We start from the raw sequence: 21,059 nt of genomic DNA, 5'->3' as shown, positions 1-21,059 counted from the left end.
GATCCGAGTTTGTGTACATAACACAATATGGGACGAGGAGTCAGTGTTGTGTTCTGGAGTTGGTGGAACCTGCTTGGTGATTCTCTTCTCTTCCATTAAGAGCATTGATCGAGCCTTGATGAAAGATGGAAATGGCGTGTAATGCTGAATCACGTTAATGATACAGTCAAACTTAGCAGACAATCCATTAAGCATGTGCATGACCAAGGCATGATCTATCATCGGTGCGTCAACATTGGCTGAAATATCAACAAGTGTTTTCAGCTTATGTTTGTAATCAGGGACTTCTAGAGTAAGCCATAAATCACAGGCCGTAGACTTGGCTTTGAGGGTGGTGTGGAGAAGTTGTGCCGACACCGTGGCATAGATCGACATCTTGACAAGGTCATCACGTTCCGTCCACTACTTCTCCTCGTTGGAAGACATGGCAGAGGAGCTACTGAGGTTTCCAAGGACACCAAAATTGCCGCAGTGAGTCTCAAAAAGCTCACACCAGACATCATAATTGAACTTTTTTGAAATCAAGCAGAACTGGTATGTAAGCCCGGATCTGAGCAATCCTGATGTGATCGATGGACAGTACTCGGATCGGTCGTACGGTCACGTCTTCGGTCCGATCGATCTAGGGGTGACTTTGCTCTGGTCAATCGCCTTGGATCGGTTGGAGAAGCTTATCGATCGATGGAAATGAGTTTTGGAAGAAGAAACACCGAAGGATTCGTGAGATGCACGAAAGACTCGGACTTGCTCGCTCAAACGGATCGAGACAGCTCGGTACGGATGGGGCGAGACGATACGGGGGAATGCGGAAAGGATCGAGAGTGGTGCACGAGGTGGAATGAGGGGGATTCACGAACGAATGCGAGACGAAGCGAGGATGGACTCGAGATGTTGCGAGACGGAACGATGGAGATCTCGAGAGGATGCGAGGGAAACGTCGGTGGTTGCGAAGGTTGCGAGATGATGGAATCGAAGGTGGATTGATTCGACGACCCACGGGAGATGGCACGGTCCGTGATACGGTCGGACTAGAAGGTCTCGAACCCGGTTCGCGAACCTTCTAAGATTTCTCAAGAGCCAAGTCCCAGACTTAGGCTAAGGAGAGAGGTGAGAAAAGAAACAAAGACTCTCTCTTTGGAAATTAATTCAATCTTCAAGTCTAAGTTTTACAATGAGGGTTTAGGCCTTTAGATAGGGAGGCTTACAAATGGGAGACACTTAACCCTAGAAAACGTATCCATGATCTAAACCACACACATGGCCAAAAAGAAAAAGCAAAAGTAAATCAAAGCAAAGACCAATCCAACGGTCATAGAAGGTTCAAGAAGAAATTCAAAAGAAAGGAAGGGAAGGAGATAGGGTGGCCACATCATTGGCTGGACGTGGATAGGATCTTCACTTCCTTGGCTCCTAAGCATGTCAATAAGTGTTTCCAAGTCATGAGCCAAGTGGGAACGAAGTGGAGATGCACTAGAGCTCGCTGCCTCGTTAAAACCTCTTTGGTAAACCCATTGGGACAAACCCAAAGTAGGAAAAAGAGTACAGCTCCTTCTAATGGCTTAGGGATGTCTTCACCTTGGCTTGGTGGTGAAAACACACAAATCAAGCTTCCCAAAGCTGGTCGCGACTCAAGGCTCTTCAATGGTGATGCTAGCCATGAGCCATTGGTGTGAAGGTTGGAGCTTGGCTTGAAATGTCCATTAGGTGACTTGTCTTGCTCCTGCTTGATGATCCTTGGGGACTCGTTGGTGCCGCACATCACTAGGAAGGCCGGTCTCAAGTTGTCCCGAGTGATGTCCGAGTGGCTGAGTGGCCGAGTGTTGTCCGAGAGGTGGCCACGAGACGTCCGAGAGAATCGAGTGTTCACGGCCGAGTGATCGATCCTGTGATCACATCATTCCCTCCCTCTTATAGAAGTTTTGACCTCAAAACTTTGCTCATCACCTGGATCAAAAAGGAAAACCGAATCAGCAGCATCAAAAGTTCAACCGCGGTATGATTTTACCGGGATCAAATGGGAAAAGTAAGGCCTTAAGAGAAAAGGATAAGATTTCCCCGGTAAGGCCAGTGGCATTGAGCGCTGCGATCCCTTCATGAACCGTGGTTGGTTGTCGAAGCTCTCCAGGATGCCACACAAAGGTTTGATCCGCACCAAAGTTGGATAAATGCGTCGCCATAGGACCTTGTGCGGTAACGGCCTTGGCGCTAAGAGTGGAGAAGGATGGCACAGTATAGGCGACTCCCAGCTGGAGCTTACTACTTGAAGTAGTCATGAACAATACCGACTGAAAATATCCCTCAATGGCCATCTCCAGTGGCTCAACTTGCTTGAAACTCCCCATTAACAAGCAAAGTTTGGATATGTAGTTGATTGCACGGGCAGACTCTTCATTGGCCTCGCCTAGTGGCTTAATACACATGACGAGTGAGGATTTGTGCACCGTGTCCGGTTCTGAACATGGCGGTCGAGTGTTGGCTCGGTCTTGATCGAGAGCTGTCACGAATTGACCTTGGTCCGCGTATTGACTGGAACTTGTATTTCCGAGTATGCAAGCTTGGTGGTCAGGAGGCTCGGCTGGCGTCTCTATGATTCCTCTCAGACCAATGACTCCTTCTGGACCGCCTTGTCGATCGAAATCATGTCCTAGGCTCAGCGTACGTTCGGCTTGCTCTGTTGGTGCGGCGTCTTTAATCAGGTCGGTAGTCGGCCTGTTCCACGTCAAAACATCTTGTTTCGGCTGGTAAGGAACTTGCAGATCCGGCGTTGGTGAAGTCATAAGGGACGAGTGTTGGTTCAGTGATGATTCTCCAAGGGCGTAAGATGTCTCTACTTAGCCCAACATTTCTCCAAGATGTCGGAGTTGAGATTGGATAGAGATCAACTCGTCCGTGAAACATGGTGCTCCGGGAGTATGCTCCGGCTTGGATCGAGTGTTCACGGCCGAGTGATCGATCCTGTGATCACATCAGATACCATAGAGCTTATTATTTGTGGGAGTGTTCGCGGTGGTAGTCGCGGTTGCCATCGATCCCAACATCTTATAGAGAACAAAGAAAACGAGTGGGAAACAAAGAACTGAAAGAAAGAGAAAAAAACAAAAAAACGAAAGAATTGTGACAGAGAAAAAAAGATCCAGATTTTAGTGAAAAAATAGATTATACAACATACAACTTATTAACTCAAGATAAAAGACCTATACATTACTCGTTTTTTTTCTTACATGTAATTATGGGTACTTTACTTACGATAATTATAATGATCATTTGAATGCATAATGAACCTTAAGAAAGCAGAGGAAGTAAACGTTTTTCACAAATTTTTTTTTAAGTTGTACATGTGTCAACTTTGTATGTGCTGATGTGGCACTCATATAGAGAAAATTCACATCTTTTCATATAAATTAGGTTAGTACCCGTGCCACTAACTAAGACCCTGTTCTTTTTCATATTGTTGGATGAGTGACTGCGACATGTTAAAACGACAGTGATAATGTCAATCAAAAATCAAAATGTCAACGGCAATGACAAGACATGATGTGGATGTGTTTATTGTAGTGAGAAAAAGTGTTCCTGGGAAAAGAGAGCAATCGCCAGATTTTTTAGCAACCGTTACAGCATCTTGTTTCAACAGTACAACAACTCTTCTTTACAATAGTGACGACTTTCCTTGTTTATTTTTCTGTTACATATTATAAGTAATTTTTTTCTTGATCAATAAGTAATATTAGATTAAAAAATTACTTAAAATATTGTTTGTGGCGCGGATGTTAATATTATAAGTATGGTAGATAAAAAAATTCTTATAATATGTTATTTAAGAAAAATATTATTTTCACCAAATAAAACATCAACCACTCAAATGGTTTGATCTCCGTGTTTGTATTGAGCTCATGGAATGAAATGAGCTGCCTCTATTTAAATTACATTATGACTGATATTAAAGAAACCGCTTGTGATTAATATCAAAGAAATGAGTTGATAATATACATATCATTGTGATTACTACTATGACGGAAAATTAGAGAGAAATCATATTAAGTTTATTGTGTAACCAATTATTAGAGGGCAGTCAGTCTGTAGGAGGCCCCCTACTATAGCTGCTCAACTAAATTCACTATGTACTATTGGCCTCTATCTATTTCCTCCTGTACACATAGTAACTCTTCTCAATGTCACTTATACACTATAATCGATCTAATTAACCATAATTGGATTAGTTCTTCAATTGCAGGTTTGTCTCGGGTGATTTCGAGAACTTATCAGGTTGGAGTTCCGAGTAGGTGCTGGTGTGGTGGAGAGATTATGACCTACACCTCAAAGACAAAAGAAAATCCGTATCGAAGATTCTACATATGCATTGTGGGTATGAAGTTAATATACTTTTATCTGCTCTTATTCCATCAAAATTTATTAAATATTGTTATCAGAAAATGATTTCAAGAGAAGAAGGAGAAACACATGTTCTGTTGAGTTGATGATGCTCTTCTAGAGGAGATTAAGATCGTTAAAAGCAAACAGAACCAACTCTTAGAGGATTTCAATGATCTAAAGAAGATGGTGATGGACAATGTGGAGCTCCAAAAGGAGATGATGATCCAAGACCCTCCATTGTTATTTCTTAGATTATTATATAAATATCTATAAATATCTTCGCTTATGTTATATTTCCTATTGTAAAGAGTCTTGGTCCTCAAGTCTAGAATAATCTCTAGGGTTCTTTGGGATTGTATATATACTCTTGTAAAGATTAATGAGAAGATCAACTTCGACGCCTACCACATTGTTATGGTATCAGAGCGGGTTTGAAAAAAAAAAAAAAAAAAAAAAAAAAAAAAAAAAAAAAAAAAAAAGAAGATGGGGAAACAATTATGGGCATTAATATATGTTACAGTGGTGATATTAATCATAGTAGAAGTGGAATCAAGTCTTCACAGAGTAGGCGGTGGAAGATACAGTTGGAACTCCGACGTTAACTACTCTGATTGGGCCAACCACCAACGTTTCTACTCCGGCGATTGGCTTTGTCAGTAAAATTTCTTTATCTATTCTTTCTTTGTCACTTTCTTGTTTATTGTTCATCCCTTTCAACTAAAACATGTTTTCTAAAACTGTTAGATTTCGGATTCAATCGAACGCGTCATAGCATTCTCCAAGTTAACAAGAGCAGCTACGATCAANAATAAGAAGAAACAATGACGACGGGAGAAGATGGTGACAAACAAATCGCACTCGCGAAAGGCGGTGCAAGTGGGGACAAAACACGGCGGTGGATAAGGCTACACTCTCACCGATGTACCTTCATCCATCTGACGGACTGGGGAATCTAATCACAACGGTGCAGCTAAGGGGAGAGAACTATGAAGATTGGTCCAAGCATGTGCGGAACGCCTTGCGGACGAAGAGAAAGTTTGGATTCATCGATGGCTCTTTCACCAAGCCGTTGACGGAAGAGGAGATAGAGCAATGGGAGGTCGTAAACTCAATGGTGGTGGCGTGGCTCATGAATACTATTGAACCCACGCTTAGAACCTCTGTTTCCATGGTTGATGAAGCAAAGGTTCTTTGGGATGACTTGCAACTGCAGTTTTCTGCAGGAAACAGACCACAGATAGGTGAAATTCGGGCAGCCTTGGCGAATTGTCGACAAGGAGGGGATGCCGTAATGGTATATTTTGGGAAGCTCAAAAAGATGTGGGATGAATTGGCCATATATAAGCCAATTCGGACATATACATTTGGGGAATTGGCTGCTCAACTGGAAGAGGATCGGGATGAAGAGAGACTTAACATGTTTCTCAACGGCTTGGATGATGCTCGTTTTGGAACAGTACATTCTACAATTACGAGCTTAGAACCTCTACCTAAGCTTTCTCAAGTTTATCAACGTATCATCCGGGAGGAGAGACAACAAACGGTGATAAAAAATAGAGAGACAAACACCGCAGATGTCGTCGGGTTCTCGGTGGCAGCTTGATCACGTTGCAGTCGTCCTTACGGTGAACCTTTTCGTGAAAAGGATGTAACATGTACTCATTGTGGGAAGTATGGGCATGCACAAGCCGATTGTTTCCAGTTGAAAGGCTATCCCGAATAGTGGGGAGAGAGAGGGCGTGAATTTGGTGAACGCGGCAGAGGAGGTGGTGCTCGCGGGAGATTTGGTCGTGGTGGTGGAGCGTTTGGAGCCTCTGGTCGTGGAAGAGGCAATGGAGGTCGTGCGAATGCCATACAAGCACCACAGCCGAATGCTGTTCAAGCAGCTTATGTTGGGAATATGAAAGTGGAGCTTGATCGGAGTGCTTTCCCACAACTGACAGATGACCAGTGGAGCGCGGTTGGACAGTTCGTCAACACAACTAAGCAAGATTCTGTTGACAAACTGACTGGTAAGAAAGATAATGTAGATTTTATTATCGACACATGAGCTTCTCACCACATGACATGGAAGCTGGACCTTTTGAGCAATGTTTGTAATATATTCATGCTCGATTGGATTACCAGATGGTGATAGAGCAATTGCCGTTAAACAAGGGGATATTTGTTTAGGGGGAGATTTGTGGCTTCAGGGAGTTTTATATCCCCCACAATTGCAATGCTCTTTGATATCTGTTGCTAAGTTACTTAAATTGACAAAAGGTTCAATGATGTTTACTGAAGATTAATGTGTGTTGCAGGACCGTACTTCGAAGATGCTGATTGGCGGTGAAGAGTATGGAGGGGTCTATGTTTTTCGAGGTGTTATGGGGACTCAAGCTCATGCAGCATCCAGTTTAGGAGCAAGAGACTTATGGCATTGCCGTTTAGGACATCCATCTAGTAGGGTTTTATCGTTTTTATTTGGTTCTGTTGATGTTGGAAAAATTGTGGAGTCAGAAGTCATTTGTGACGTATGTTTTCGAGCTAAACAAACTCGTGATTGTTTTCATGAAAGTTCTAATAAAGCTGCCGAGTTATTTGATTTGATTCATTGTGATGTTTGGGGCCCTTATCGTACTCTTTCCTCTTCGGGGGCCGCATACTTCCTTACTATCGTAGATGACTTCTCCCGAGCTGTTTGGATTTATCTTCTTCACAAAAAACGTGAAGTAGCAGATTCTATTAAGAAATTTTGTACTATAGTTGCTAGACAATTTGACAAAAAGGTTTGTGTGGTGCGGAGTGACAATGGATCTGAATTTATGTGCTTAAGGGGATTTTTTGAGAATGAAGAAATTCTTCACCAAACATCTTGTGTTTATACGCCTCAGCAAAATAGTCGTGTCGAGCGCAAGCACCGTCATATCTTGAACGTGTCTCGATCTCTCATGTTTCAAGCAAGCTTACCAATTCGATTTTGGGGAGAATGTGTTATGGCGGCTGCACATTTGATCAATCAAACGCCATCTACTATCGTTCATGGGAAAACTTCTTATGAATTACTATATGGATCGGCACCTCTGTTTGATCGTCTCAAGGTGTTTGGATGCTTATGTTTTGCTCATAACAAGTCACGTGATAAGGATAAGTTTGGAGAACGGGGTCGCAAGTGTGTGTTTGTGGGGTATCCATATGGTCAGAAAGGATGGCGAGTCTTTGATATCGAGAAGGAGGAATATTTTGTATCTCGCGACGTTATCTTCCATGAACATGTATTTCCATTTGCAGTATCAAGAGAGTCACCTACAGCTCCGCCACATGCCACAGTGATAGAGGATGTGCGTGAAGATGATTTTGTGAGTTTTGACAAGGAAGGATCGATCGATCCTCCTGCCGGATCGACCGATCCGCATGAATCGTTGATTGTGGATAAAAGTGCAGAAGATGATGGACCGACCGATCTCACACCACGATCGGTCGATCCACTAGTGGTTCCACCTTTACCATTGGATACAGAGACTGATCGATCTAAGGGGGAGACTGATCGATCTCAGGGGGAGACTGATCGATCTCAGGGGGAGACTAATCCATCTCAGGGGGAGACAGATCAATCTAAGGGGGAGATTGATCAATCTAAGGGGGAGACTGCTCGATCTCAGGGGGAGATTAACCAACCTGTGTTGGTTTCTGATGTACAACCAGAATTGGGAATTGGAAAACGTCGTAAGCAACCTTCAGTTAAGTTGAATGACTATATTCTGAACACAACACAATGTATAACTGACCCCTCACCACACACTCCCACTTCAGCATCTTCACCTCCAGGTACGGTCCTCTATCCGATTTCCAACAATGTTACATGTGATCGTTTTTCGGATAAGCACAGGGCTTTTCTTGCGGCAGTTACTGCTGCAGTGGCACCAAAGACATACGCTGAAGCTGTTCAAATTAAGGTTTGGTGCGAGGCAATGGGTTTTGGGGTTGATGCTCTTGAATTGCTTAATACATGGTATGAAACTGATCTTCCCCCGGGAAAAAAGCACTTGGGTGTCGTTGGGTTTACACCATTAAGCATCGTTCTGATGGTTCTATCGAAAACTATAAAGTACGTCTGGTTATTCGAGGGGATCAACAAATTGCAGGGAAAGATTATGAAGAAACTTGCTCATGTGCCAAGATGACTACGATTCGAGTGTTTCTTAAAGTGGTGGCTGCAAAGAATTGGGAGGTGCATCAAATGGATGTTCACAATGCATTTCTTCATGGTGACTTAGAGGAAGAGGTCTACATGACATTACCTCCAGGTTATCGAGGATCGGGTCCAAATAAAGTTTTACGCCTTCGTAAGTCTTTGTACGGATTGCGCCAGGCACCGCGATGTTGGTTTGCCAAACTAACAAATGCTTTACTCGAGTATGGTTTTGTTCAGACATATCCTGATTACTCATTATTTTACTTAGAACTGGAGATGTGAGGCTATACGTTTTAGTCTATGTTGATGATCTGTCTATTGGTGGCAATGATTCAAGAACTATTTCTCGGTTTAAGGAGTATTTGAGTGAATGTTTTAAAATGAAAGATTTGGGTCATCTTAAATAATTTCTGGGTATTGAGGTTGCGAGATCTCCGCGGGGTATCTATTTGTCTCAGCGCACATATACTTTGGATATTATCAACAAATGTGGACTGTTAGCCTCCCAGCCATTTGAGACACCAATGGAAGAGAATCATCGGTTGCAAGTCATTGAAGAAGGTCCATATGCTGATCCAGGGCGATATCGTCGTCTTGTCGGACGCTTAGTGTATCTCACGGTTACATGTCCTGATCTTACTTATGTTATTCATATTCTTGCACAGTTTCTCAAGAAACCGCAGGTCAAACATTGGGAAGCAGCACTTCGGGTGGTTCACTATCTTAAAGGCTGTCCTGGACAAGGGATTTTGTTGACTGCTAATACTGATCTTACACTCTCTTCTTATTGTGATGCTGACTATCAGACCTGTCCTCGTACTCGCCGCTCATTGTCTGGTTATGTTATACTTCTAGGTGGGTCTCCTATTGCGTGGAAAATAAAGAAGCAAAAGACAGTTTCACTCTCTTCTGCTGAAGCAGAGTATCGGGCGATGCGTTACACGACTGGTGAATTGAAGTGGGAACATGAACTTCTATCCTACTTTGGGGTTCGACATGATACTGCTATACCACTTTTCTGTGATAATCAAGCTGCTCTACATATTGCAGCAAACCCTTTTTTTCATGAGCGTACTAAGCACATTGATGCAGATTGCCATTTTGTACGAGACGCACTCAAGGCTGGGCTTATTGCGACCTTCAAGATACACACTTCCAACCAGGTTGCTGATATTTTCACTAAGTCTCTTGGCGGTCCACCATTTTCTTATCTTTTGCGCAAGTTGGGCATTCGGGATCTTCATGCGCTAACTTGAGGGGGAGTATTAGGGACCATTGTATAAATATCTATAAATATCTTCACTTATTTTATATATCTTATTGTAAAGAGTCTTGGTCCTCAAGTCTAGAATATTCTCTAGAGTTCTTTGGGATTGTGTATATACTCTTGTAAAAATTAATGAGAAGATCAACTTTGACGCCTACCATATTGTTACTCTTCTAGAGGAGATTAGGATGGTTGAAAGCAAACAGAACCAACTATTAGAGGATTTCAATGATCTAAAGAAGATGGTGATGGACAATGTGGAGCTCCAAAAGGAGATGATGATCCAAGATCCTCCATTGTTATTTCTTAGATATTGGGCTGTGATTATGAACATGAACCTCTGTTTATATTATTCTTTGAATCCGTTAGTGCAATGTAGAAAGCGTATATGAGAGATTACCCTTTTGGAAAATGAAAGACACAAAAAAATCGTGTTACCCGACTTCCACCGTTCACGGTGGCAATCCTAAGTGGCCAAGCTTGCATTTTGGTCGCTTAAACCAAACTATAACCAGTAGACTACGTCCATTTTTGCAAGAAGTTTTGTAAGCATGTTGTAATGGCTATATTCGTTAGATTTGCTTCTATCTGTTATTCGATTCGATTTGGTTCAAAATTGATTATTATCAAAAGCGAAGTAAATCATAAATACCTATAATTTAAATAGGCGGATATCCGCTCTGATAATTACATAATCCTAAATATAGTTTTACTATTTTTATATGTATTTTATAAATTTATTAGATAAAGCCTGCGTTATTATGTGAGTAAAAAATTAAAAAAATATTAAAAATAATTAAGTAGTAATATACATGTTTTTAGATTTTATCTTGTAACATTTTAATATTGAATATGAACATCTCAAATTTCATTTTAATACTCTCTCAGTTCCATTATCTAAGAGTTTTAAGGCTTTTTTTCTATTTTATAATATTTTTTCAAATTTCTATGTACAATTTTTATTAATATATTAATTTATGACTATTTGAATTATGCGGTATATTTTCCTATTGGTTGAAGTTTGAAAGGATCCAACCTTTTTAAAAAAAAAAATAATAAATAATAAATATATAAACATAATATAATAAATAAACTACAACTAGTGGTCCCATACCCACTAGCCATCTAGCCACAATCACAATCAACAGCAGAAATAACCAATATACATATCCAATAAATAACCAATAATAATCCAATAACCAACATTAATTCCAAATCATAAACTAATGATCCAAACAACATATACCAGAGAACCAGCAATCCTAAACAACATTCTAGGACTCAGCTCTAGCAAACTAACATAAGCCAAACAACCAAGCGAACCACTAGAACATCCTCCTCTTTATTGCCTTGATTCCACGGTCACACTTTGCTTTTACCTGCACCACAAACACAAATTGCAATGCATGAGTATTTTATAAACACTCAGTAAGGCAATCCTCCCATCTACTGGGCTATACACACAAGCAATAGAGACATCTCTAACCATCAACAACAATCAGGAATAACAAACCAGGACTCTGCATCGACCGACACCAACATGCATTGACCGACACCAGATGGGGATGCATCGACCGGCACAAGGTTGCATCGACCGATGCTAGATGCACTTGCATTGATCGACACTTGCACTGCATCGACCGACGCATGCTCGACATAACACGAAAATCGTAGGTTTTACGCGCCGTCCTCGCTCTTGCATCGACCGACGCACAAAGTGCATCGACCGATGCAATGCCGAGCATCGTGTTTTCCCCGAAGCTTCTCGCCAGATCTTCGTTCCTACAACCACAAAACTCGATCCCAAGCCACAAGAAAGCTTCCTAACGTCCCAAACATCAATCTAACAAGCCTAACAACATATAACAAGCAAATCAGAGAGATCTCTAGCTTAGATAAGCCATGGTCATGCACTTACCTTTGCCAAGAAGATTATGAACCTTAAACAAGCAAAACAACGCTCCTAGGAAGCTCCTACAACGATCCCAGCTACAGATCTCTACAGGAACAGCCTCAAATCTCCAGAAATCACCAAGAACACTCAAGAACACTTAGGGAACTTTTCTCTCTTTTGTTTTCTCTCAAAAAGTGGCTAAATACGGCTAATGAGACAAAAACTCGAGTTAAGAGTTTTCCTAACCCAAAACGCAGCGTTTAACTTAACTCGTCCGCAGAAAAACCAACCTTGCATCGACCGATGCAATCCCTAAACTGGGATTTCGGTTCGCGGATGTTACAAAGTTTTTTTTTTTTGTCAACGGTTGAAGTTTTATAAATGACATAATATTTATTGTTTATTAATCTTTGTGCATTTACCCAAAAACTCTTATAGGACGGGGAGTACCATTTAAATATCTATACCATCATAATAAACCATATTTTAAGTTTAATTACACTTTTTATTTTAATGCAAAGAACAAAATATTTTATATCAAACACAATTAATACATCATATCAAATTTATTTCTTAGTAAGAATTGAAAATACAAATAAAAATTAACAAAATATAATTCGCAAAAAAACTGAATCAACATTTATTTGTTATGTTGTTACCTCGTAAGTACTAATTTTACCTAATGTCTTAATCAATTTTAAATGAGTGAAATTTATAAAATAAAAACATATATACAGATATAGAGACATTCTCATCAAATAACTGAAGATTCATTTCTATAAATTATAATTTATTTTGAATTATCTTATGTATTGACATATATGCATTACAAAAATACATGTGTTGAAATTATAAAATCAAACATTTAAAAAATTACTAATATTATTAAATAATTTTTTTTAAAATGATACATATTAATATTTGAAATTTTTTAATCTATAATAAATTTCATTGTTAGACATTCAGTTTAGTTATCACATTTAACTATCTATTTGATCGTAAAACCATAATTCACTTCTTATGATTAGAGTTAAATTTTTAATAACAAAAATAATATGAACATCATATGAGATAATATGTATATTGGTTAGTATTTTAAAGTTAACAATAAAAATAATCAGTAAAAAAACCAGTTAACATCCACAAAAATTTTGGAAATCCAAAAATATCCTAAATATTATTCTTCTATATCTCATAATTTTATAAGTAATACTTTTGTCAATTTTCATCAATTAACCAAAAATTCATTTTTACAAACTCATTTTTATATTTTTTTTCAGTTTTCTCATATTATTATATGCATTAAAACTATACTAATATTTAGACGTCCAAAAATATCCTAAATATTATTAAAATGCATTAAAACATATAAAACTATACTAATACACATCATGTATTGAATTTTTTTTTATTAAAATGCATTATTGTTTCAAGGTTTTGTGTACTTACTTACACTAAAAATTTATATTACAACGATAAATACAATTTATATCTGAATAAAATTATGTTAAATAACTTATGTTATCCTTTTTAACATTGTTATTTATTATTTATTGATTAATATACATACTTAATAAATTAAGTTTTTGCTTACACATGTCAAATTTTATTGAGAACACAAATATAACACAATTAGCAAACAATGAAAAATATTTTGATTTTTTGAATTTTTAAGTTTATTCTCTCTCATAAGCTGCACTGCTTTGACTCTTAAAAACTTTTTTGACATAGCCAACTGTAAGACATGAATATATCTAGAACACACAAATCATATAAAGATCCTAACACACTGTCAAAATAAGCACACACTCCATGTTCACAGTCCCAGTGCCAGTTGAGCTACTAGAATGAGTCTAGTCCATTGTTAGATACGGTCATATGCACAAGACTGAACAAGAATATGAAACATTTCATCGATTTACTTCTTAGGAAATCTAACAAATATAATTGTTCTCACAAGTCAAAAAATGATTGTTACTTTAACTTCTCCGGGTTAAAAACTTGGCCAAATTCGGAACTCTCTTCTTCTTCTTGATTACAAAGAACGTTGGAGTCCCTGCAGGTGAATATCTTCTTGGCTTCCCTCGTTGTACTGGCGTGAGTTTTCCAACTGGTTTAGGAGAAAGATAGCTTTTGGCTTCAGGGCACTGCTTAAACTTCTGAATCTCATCCTCGACCAATCTCTTCGTTGACAATGACCTTTCCATCTTAAACGCTTCTTTTTCTTCTTCCACTTTCGTCATTCCACTCTCTCTGATCAAAGTTTCCGTCTTCATCAAAACCGCTTTCGTGCAAGCCTTGACTGCTTCAACCCATGCCTCTGCTGCTGCGACTTTTTTCTCTGCGGTTTCTTCTGCTTGAGAGGCATGTTTAGTCAAATACTCGTACTCAAACCTCGAGATTGTGATCATTGCACAATGCTCAGACTCCATTTCTCGACTCTTTATTGTGTCTTCTATAAGAGATTCAAGCCTCTCAAGCACTAAAGCCTCTGCGGTTTTCGCATCCTCATGCTCATCCAACTTGGAAATCAATTCTTTTTCCATTTCGTCTATATCAACTTTGGCTTTCAGTGTTTCAGCCTTTGTAACCATCTTCTCCTTTTTGAGAAGAACCTCCTCTTTCCTTGCAGCATTTCTGTTTTTCTTTAACTTCTCAAGAGAACCAACTAAACTGTAAGCAAGTGAGCTAATTCTCTCCTCAGCGATCGATACTGCTTCCAACTTAGTTTTCGCCATAACTATCTTCGAGTTGAGTTTCTGAATCTTAACATCACCTTTCCTCAAGACTCTATCTAGGCGAGATGCTTCGTCTTTCACTTGACTAACTTAATTCCTCAAGACATCCATTACCGTCATAACCCGAAAGAGCTCAGCATTAACAGAACCAAGTTCTTCCTTTTTCATTTCAGTCTCTTCTGTTACTTCTTTCAAAACCGATAAATTAATCTTCCCTCTTTCAAAAGAGCGGTTTGATCTCGACATACTATTATCTCTCCTATGAACTCTCCTCTCCATCTTCTTGACAAGCTCAAGCTGTGTTTGCAACATCTCAACATCTGAACTCGTCTCAAATAACTCTTTCTCAATACCTTTAGCTCTCTCAGCTTCTTCCAACATTTCCTTGATTCTCTTATTCTTTTTGACCAACAAATCCAAAACCTCTTTAGCTTTCTCTTCTCTCTGCCTTTCAATCTCCTCACATTCCTTCAAAGCCTCGACCTTTCCCAATTCAGCCATCAAATGTTCCTCATTCGCCACTTCGATTTCTTTCTTAAGACTCTCCAACAATCTCAAATCCTCTTCCGTTTTTAAACTCAATTCCTCAACTTCTTTCATTGCTGCACTTCTCTCTCCCAATACAGATGCTACATCAAGCTTCACCTCACTCACTTCTTCTTTCACAGCCTCCAAAACTCTCATTACTTCCACATACTTCTCCTCGATCCTCAAAGCTTCCATACTCTGCACCACGATTCAACCTCTCTAATAACCAATGTGAGCTCCACTACTTCTGCTCTCTTTGTAACCAAAAAGTTCCCTTTTTGATTTGTGCAGACCCCTCCAACAACTGAAAGAGCACTGTTTACAAGAAATTTATCAAAAAAAAGATTCAATCTTTACATCACCCAAACGAGGATTACAGTCTTACAGACACATTTGAAGCAAACCCATCTCAATTCTTCAAATAAATACAAAATCCACAAATATTTCAAACACAAAATTCGAAATTTCTAGGCAAAAAGGGCATAAATAAAACTAAAAGTCGTTTGAAGGAAAAGTACCGGTGAGTGAGAAAGAAACGATTGCTGATTGGTAGAGATGATGAAGCTGATGATAGATTTGTTCTTATCATTTTGATATTCCTCTGAGTAATTTATGACGATTGGTTTCTTCTGGGAGGCTTGGGACACACTAATCACACAAGTAGTTTTCGCATAATAAATTTATTTTTGTTTGTTTTTGAAAACTAATTTTTATGGTTCGGTCTTTTTAAAAATTGTATTTTTTATGAAAAAAATAATTAAAAATACCTATACTTTGAGATGTTTAAATAACTTTGAAATACAGTATCATTTAAATGCCAAAGTTTTCATTTACTTAATAATCTATATATACATTTTTTAATACATTTATGAAATAAATCCTGAATCTCATACTTATTTACAATCATGCCATTAGTATTAATTATTAATTTATTTTTTGTTTAATTAATTAATATTAAATTTCTATTTTTTGAAAACATGATTTCTTATCCTAAATAAATTTACAAAACTAGAACTACTAGTTTATCTCATATATACTATAGATTTTTAATCATAGTTTTGAACATTAACTTATAAATTATTTAGTATATGTACTACAAAATATTACACATATTATAACACATTCTTAATTCCAAAACAAAAAAATTAAATACACATAAAAATATATACTAACATACTATATAGGCATATACATATGTTTAATTTTAGATAACAAAAAAAATCTAAAATTTTATATTATATCTAATAATAAATTTAATGTAATTGGATTATAAACTTTATAAAACGTAAGAAGAAGAAAAAAATTCTAAATTAATTAGACAACAGTTAATTAATTGAGAATTTGAAAATTAAACAAATTAAAAATTATTTAAAATATAATAATTTATAATTTAGTCCTGCGGTGTACCGCGGGTGAAATCCTAGTATATATACATTTTCCAAGTACAATTATAAAATAAATCCTGAACTTGCCACTTATTTATAAAACTGCCATTGAGTTAATTTTTAAAAATAAAAAACGGATTGGGTTTGAAAATTAAATATTACTAACAGATCAGGGTCCAAGCCCATTTCATTTATACATTAGACAATTATTTTTGGGCCCGAACGAGCCCAATTTTTTTTTCTTTTTTTTCCATTGAATTGTTTTTAGAAGCTAATATATTACTAATATTAAAATTTTCAAACAATACTAATAAGAATCAATTGATGTGTTACATAATAAGAATCAATTAATCGACTTGCACACCTCTAAATACAAAAGTCTTACATAATATAGGAATAAAACAACAAATAATACAAATACAAATTATATTATACTCATATATTTTAAATTTATAATATATTATGTAATACTATTATCTTTATACTGTAAATGAAATAGAAAAATTTAAAAAATAGTTTATTTGTTGACTAAATAAAATTTAATGAACATTAAAGATATATATAATAAACCACACCATATAGTAAATGGATATTATACACTACATAATTATAGTTAATTCAACAAATACAAAAATATTATTTACATATATATATGTAATATAATCAATAAAGATTTTTTTTTTTAGTTTTTAAACGAAAATATATCTCCGCTGTGTACCGCGGTGAATATCTAGTTAAATAGATAAGTTTAGTTCACTTTGCCAGTTTAGCCATACCCTTAAATCAACTGACGGAAAAACTAGTAGGATTAAATATTTGTTTAGAATTTTCCTGTTAGTTTACAAGTTGCTTTACTTTAAAAGTCGTTTTGGCAGATTAGGGGATCGAACCTAACACCTCCAACATTAAAAAGAAATTAATGTCTAGAACCGATATTAGCTATGAAGAAGAAGGTGATAACAATGGTATTAAAGTTAAGAGATACTAGATTTTAAACCGTGGTACACCACGTACATATGATTTTATTATTATTTATACTTTATATTGTATTTATTGTTAAATATTGGATGTTTTCTAAATAGAGGAATAACTAAATTTTCCGACCGTTTGTGCGGCTAAATGTTTGCAAAAGATTCAGAGATATAATATGTTCAATACACAATAGAAAGTGTGGTTAAATATATCATAGTTTTGTTTCCATATTGATTATGCTGAATTTTTTAGTTGGAATAATATGTAAAATATTTAGGAAATAAAATCTGTAGTAATGCTATTTTTAGAAATTTGTTAGGGATTAACTTTGTAAATAAGTTTTTAAATAAGTACAAATAAAAGGATAGAACCCAAAATGTACTTAAAAAATGTATATATAGATTGTTCAAATTAACAAAGGGATATAGGATATTTTATTTCTTAAATTCAGTATTATCTTCTTAATGGATAACTTTGCCAGGAAATGTTTCTTGAAACGTAAAAATTCAAAATAAAAAGCTTAGTATTTGTACTTTGCGTGATCAAGTTGAAATGTAAAAAATAGATTGTAATATTTGGCATGGGATGCTTTCTTGTAAAAGAATGGAATCTAATGGTTTTAATTGTCTCTACTAGGGGATAACCCGTGCTACAGCACGATATTTTATTTATTGTTAGTAATTTATTTTTTGTTGTAAACTAGAGAATCTAAAGGCTGAAATCTCTTGTTCTTATTCATGTAATGTGTTTGAGGTTACATATATATAGTGTAAGACTTTCCAAAACAGAATAGGAAATACAAAGACTCTAAACCGACTTAGTTATAGGATGTGGCCGAGAGGCCTTGGCCGATGGGCCTTGAGTCTTTTACACCTATGGACTGTGTATGGGCTTGGTTATGGAGTCCATCATCCACTGTTTTACAACACTCCCCCTTGGATGACATAACCATGCAAGTGCTAGGAAGGATCGATGCAATGTGCTTGGGGGTGCTGCCTCATTAAAACCTTACCAGGAAAATCCATTGGGACAAAACCATAGTGAAGGAAAAAGAATACAGCACACATTGCTCCCCCTGTTCCAAGCATCACTCTAAGTCCTTAAGCCTCCGCATTCTAATCTGGTGCGTGAGCTTCTTGAATGTTGTTGTCGGCAATGCTTTGGTGAAGAGATCGGCTGAGTTGTCGCATGATTGAACTAGTATCACTTGAAATTTTCCGGCCTTTTGTAGTTCATGTGTGAAGAAGAACTTTGGTAAGATGTGCTTTGTCCGATCTCCCTTGATGTAACCTTCCTTGAGCTGTGCGATGCAGGCCGCATTGTCTTCATAGATTACGGTTGCTTCCTTATTGTCGTCCATGACACTATCAGTCCGAATATGTTGAGTCATGGACCTCAACCAAACACACTCACGGCTGGCTTCATGAATTGCTAGGATCTCCGCATTATTTGATGATGTGGCCACAAGAGTTTGCTTCATAGAACGCCATGAGATCGTTGTTCCACCGTGTGTAAACACATAATCTGTTTGTGACTTACCATTGTGTGGATCGGACAGATAACCTGCATCAGCAAAACCAACTAAACCTTCTTTGTTATAGTTAGTATAAAATAAATCAAAGTCTGTCGTTCCTTGTAGGTAACGCAAAACATGTTTAATATTATTCCAGTGCCTTATGGTCGGACAATAACTATATCTTGCTAGGAGGTTCACGGCAAAACATATGTCTGGTCTAGTGTGGCTAGCCAAGAACATTAACGCTTTTATAGCACTGAGGTAAGGCACTTCAGGACCAAGAACTTCTTCATTGTCCTTCTTTGGAGCAAATGGATCTTTATTCACTTCAATACTTCTCACAACCATTGGGCTAGTCAATGAGTGAGCTTGGTCCATATTAAACCTCTTGAGTACCTTTTCTGTATATGCCTTTTGATGCACAAGGATCCCATTATTTCTGTACTCAAGCTGCAATCCCAAACAGAACTTAGTCTTACCTAGGTCTTTCATTTCAAATTCTTTCTTGAGATATTCTACTGTTTGGGCAATTTCACCAGAGGTTCCAAGGATGTTTAAATCATCCACATACACTGCTATTATCACAAATCCTTTGTTTGCAAACTTCTTTATGAATATACATGGACTGATTGGGTCATTCTTATAGCCTTCTCTAGCTAAATATTCACTTAATCGGTTATACCACATTCGACCACTCTGTTTCAGTCCATAAAGCGATTTGTCTAGCCTTATGCAGTAGTGTTCTCGAGAACCGCTCTTATCTTTGAGCTCAATACCCTCTGGTAATCTCATATAAATTTCATTATCCAGTGGACCATATAAGTATGCAGTTACAACATCCATTAACCGCAAATCCAGTTTTTCTCTTATAGCCAGACTTATTAAGTACCTAAATGTTGTTGCATCCATCACAGGGGAGTATGTCTCCTTATAGTCGATTCCTGGTCTTTGAGAGAATCCTTGTGCTACAAGCCGTGCTTTATATCTCACAATTTCATTATTCTCATTTCTCTTCCTTACAAAGACCCACTTATGTCCAACTGGTTTAATTTAGAGTGTTGTCCTTATGATCGGACCAAACACACTTCTCTTCTTCAAAGAGTTTAACTCCACATCAAATAGCTTCTTTCCATTTTAGCCAATCTTTGCTTTGAGTGCACTCTAATATAGATGTGGGTTCATGATCCTCATTTATCTCAAGTGCTACCTTGTATGCAAATATTTCATCGATGTTGACATCTTTTCGGTTTCATTGAATTCCAGACATGATATAGTTTATTGAGATCTCATTATTATCAATACCTTCAGGACCTTGAGGTTCAGCGTCCCAAACCACACTTGGTTCCTTAGGCTTTTCCGCGGCTATGTCTGTATTTTCTGTAATTCCCTTAACCTCGGTCTGTTTTGCACCTTTAGACTTCCGAGGGTTCTTATCTTTGGAACCTAATGGTCTACCTCATTTGAAACGTGGCTTAGACTATGTAGCAACTTAATTATTGTGTTCCTTCTGAATNAATTCGGACTCAACAAATTGACAGTCCGCATATCTAGCCTTGAATAAATCTCCTGTGGTTGGCTCAAGATACTTTATAATGGTGGGAGACTCATATCCAACATATATTCCCATCCTCCTTTGAGGTCCCATCTTAGTTCTCTGTGGTGGAGCAATAGGTACATAAATGGCACAACCAAATGTTTTGAGATGGGATATGTCTGGCTCTTGACCCGATAATAGTTGGGATGGTGAATATTTGTGTTCACTAGATGGCCTGATGCGTATAAGTTCTGCTGCATGTAAGACTGCGTGTCCCCAAGCCGACACAGGGAGCTTCGACCTCATTAGCAATGGCCGAGCTATCAATTGTATTCGTTTAATGAAGGATTCAGCTAATCCGTTTTGTGTATGGACATGTGCCACAGGATGTTCCACACTCACCCCCATGGCCATACAGTAATCATTAAACGCTAGGGATGTGAATTCACCAGCATTGTCTAGACGTATAGTCTTAAGTGGGAAATCTGGAAAGTGTGCTCTTAGCCTTATAATTTGAGCCAACATCCTAGCAAATGCTAGGTTCCTTGTGGATAACAAGCAAACGTGTGACCATCTGGTTGATGCATCGAACATAACCATAAAATATCTAAATGTCCCACAGAATGGGTGTATTGGTCCACATATATCACCTTGTATCCTTTCCAGAAAGTTTAAAGTCT

General features: G+C 37.6%; 2 protein-coding genes across 2 annotated transcripts; one reads left to right on the top strand and one right to left on the bottom strand.

Moving 5' to 3' along the window:
• Nucleotides 9,070–9,801, top strand: LOC109128045 (uncharacterized mitochondrial protein AtMg00810-like). Its single transcript, XM_019233724.1, has one exon. It carries the CDS (start codon nucleotides 9,070–9,072, stop codon nucleotides 9,799–9,801), a length of 732 nt encoding a protein of 243 aa, XP_019089269.1.
• Nucleotides 13,596–15,631, bottom strand: LOC104733039 (protein PLASTID MOVEMENT IMPAIRED 15-like). The gene is given in 2 exon segments (XM_010452659.2): nucleotides 13,596–15,287; nucleotides 15,491–15,631. A coding segment is annotated over 1 exon segment (1,482 nt). The 5' UTR covers nucleotides 15,168–15,287; nucleotides 15,491–15,631; the 3' UTR covers nucleotides 13,596–13,685.

Source organism: Camelina sativa, chromosome 12 (genome assembly GCF_000633955.1).
Source record: "Camelina sativa cultivar DH55 chromosome 12, Cs, whole genome shotgun sequence".
Lineage (NCBI taxonomy): Eukaryota > Viridiplantae > Streptophyta > Magnoliopsida > Brassicales > Brassicaceae > Camelina > Camelina sativa.
This window is presented reverse-complemented; position numbering and strand designations above follow the sequence as displayed.

Excerpts from the sequence above, each read along its gene's own strand:
- LOC109128045 (XM_019233724.1), top strand. The coding sequence starts at position 9,070 with ATGGAAGAGAATCATCGGTTGCAAGTCATTGAAGAAGGTCCATATGCT.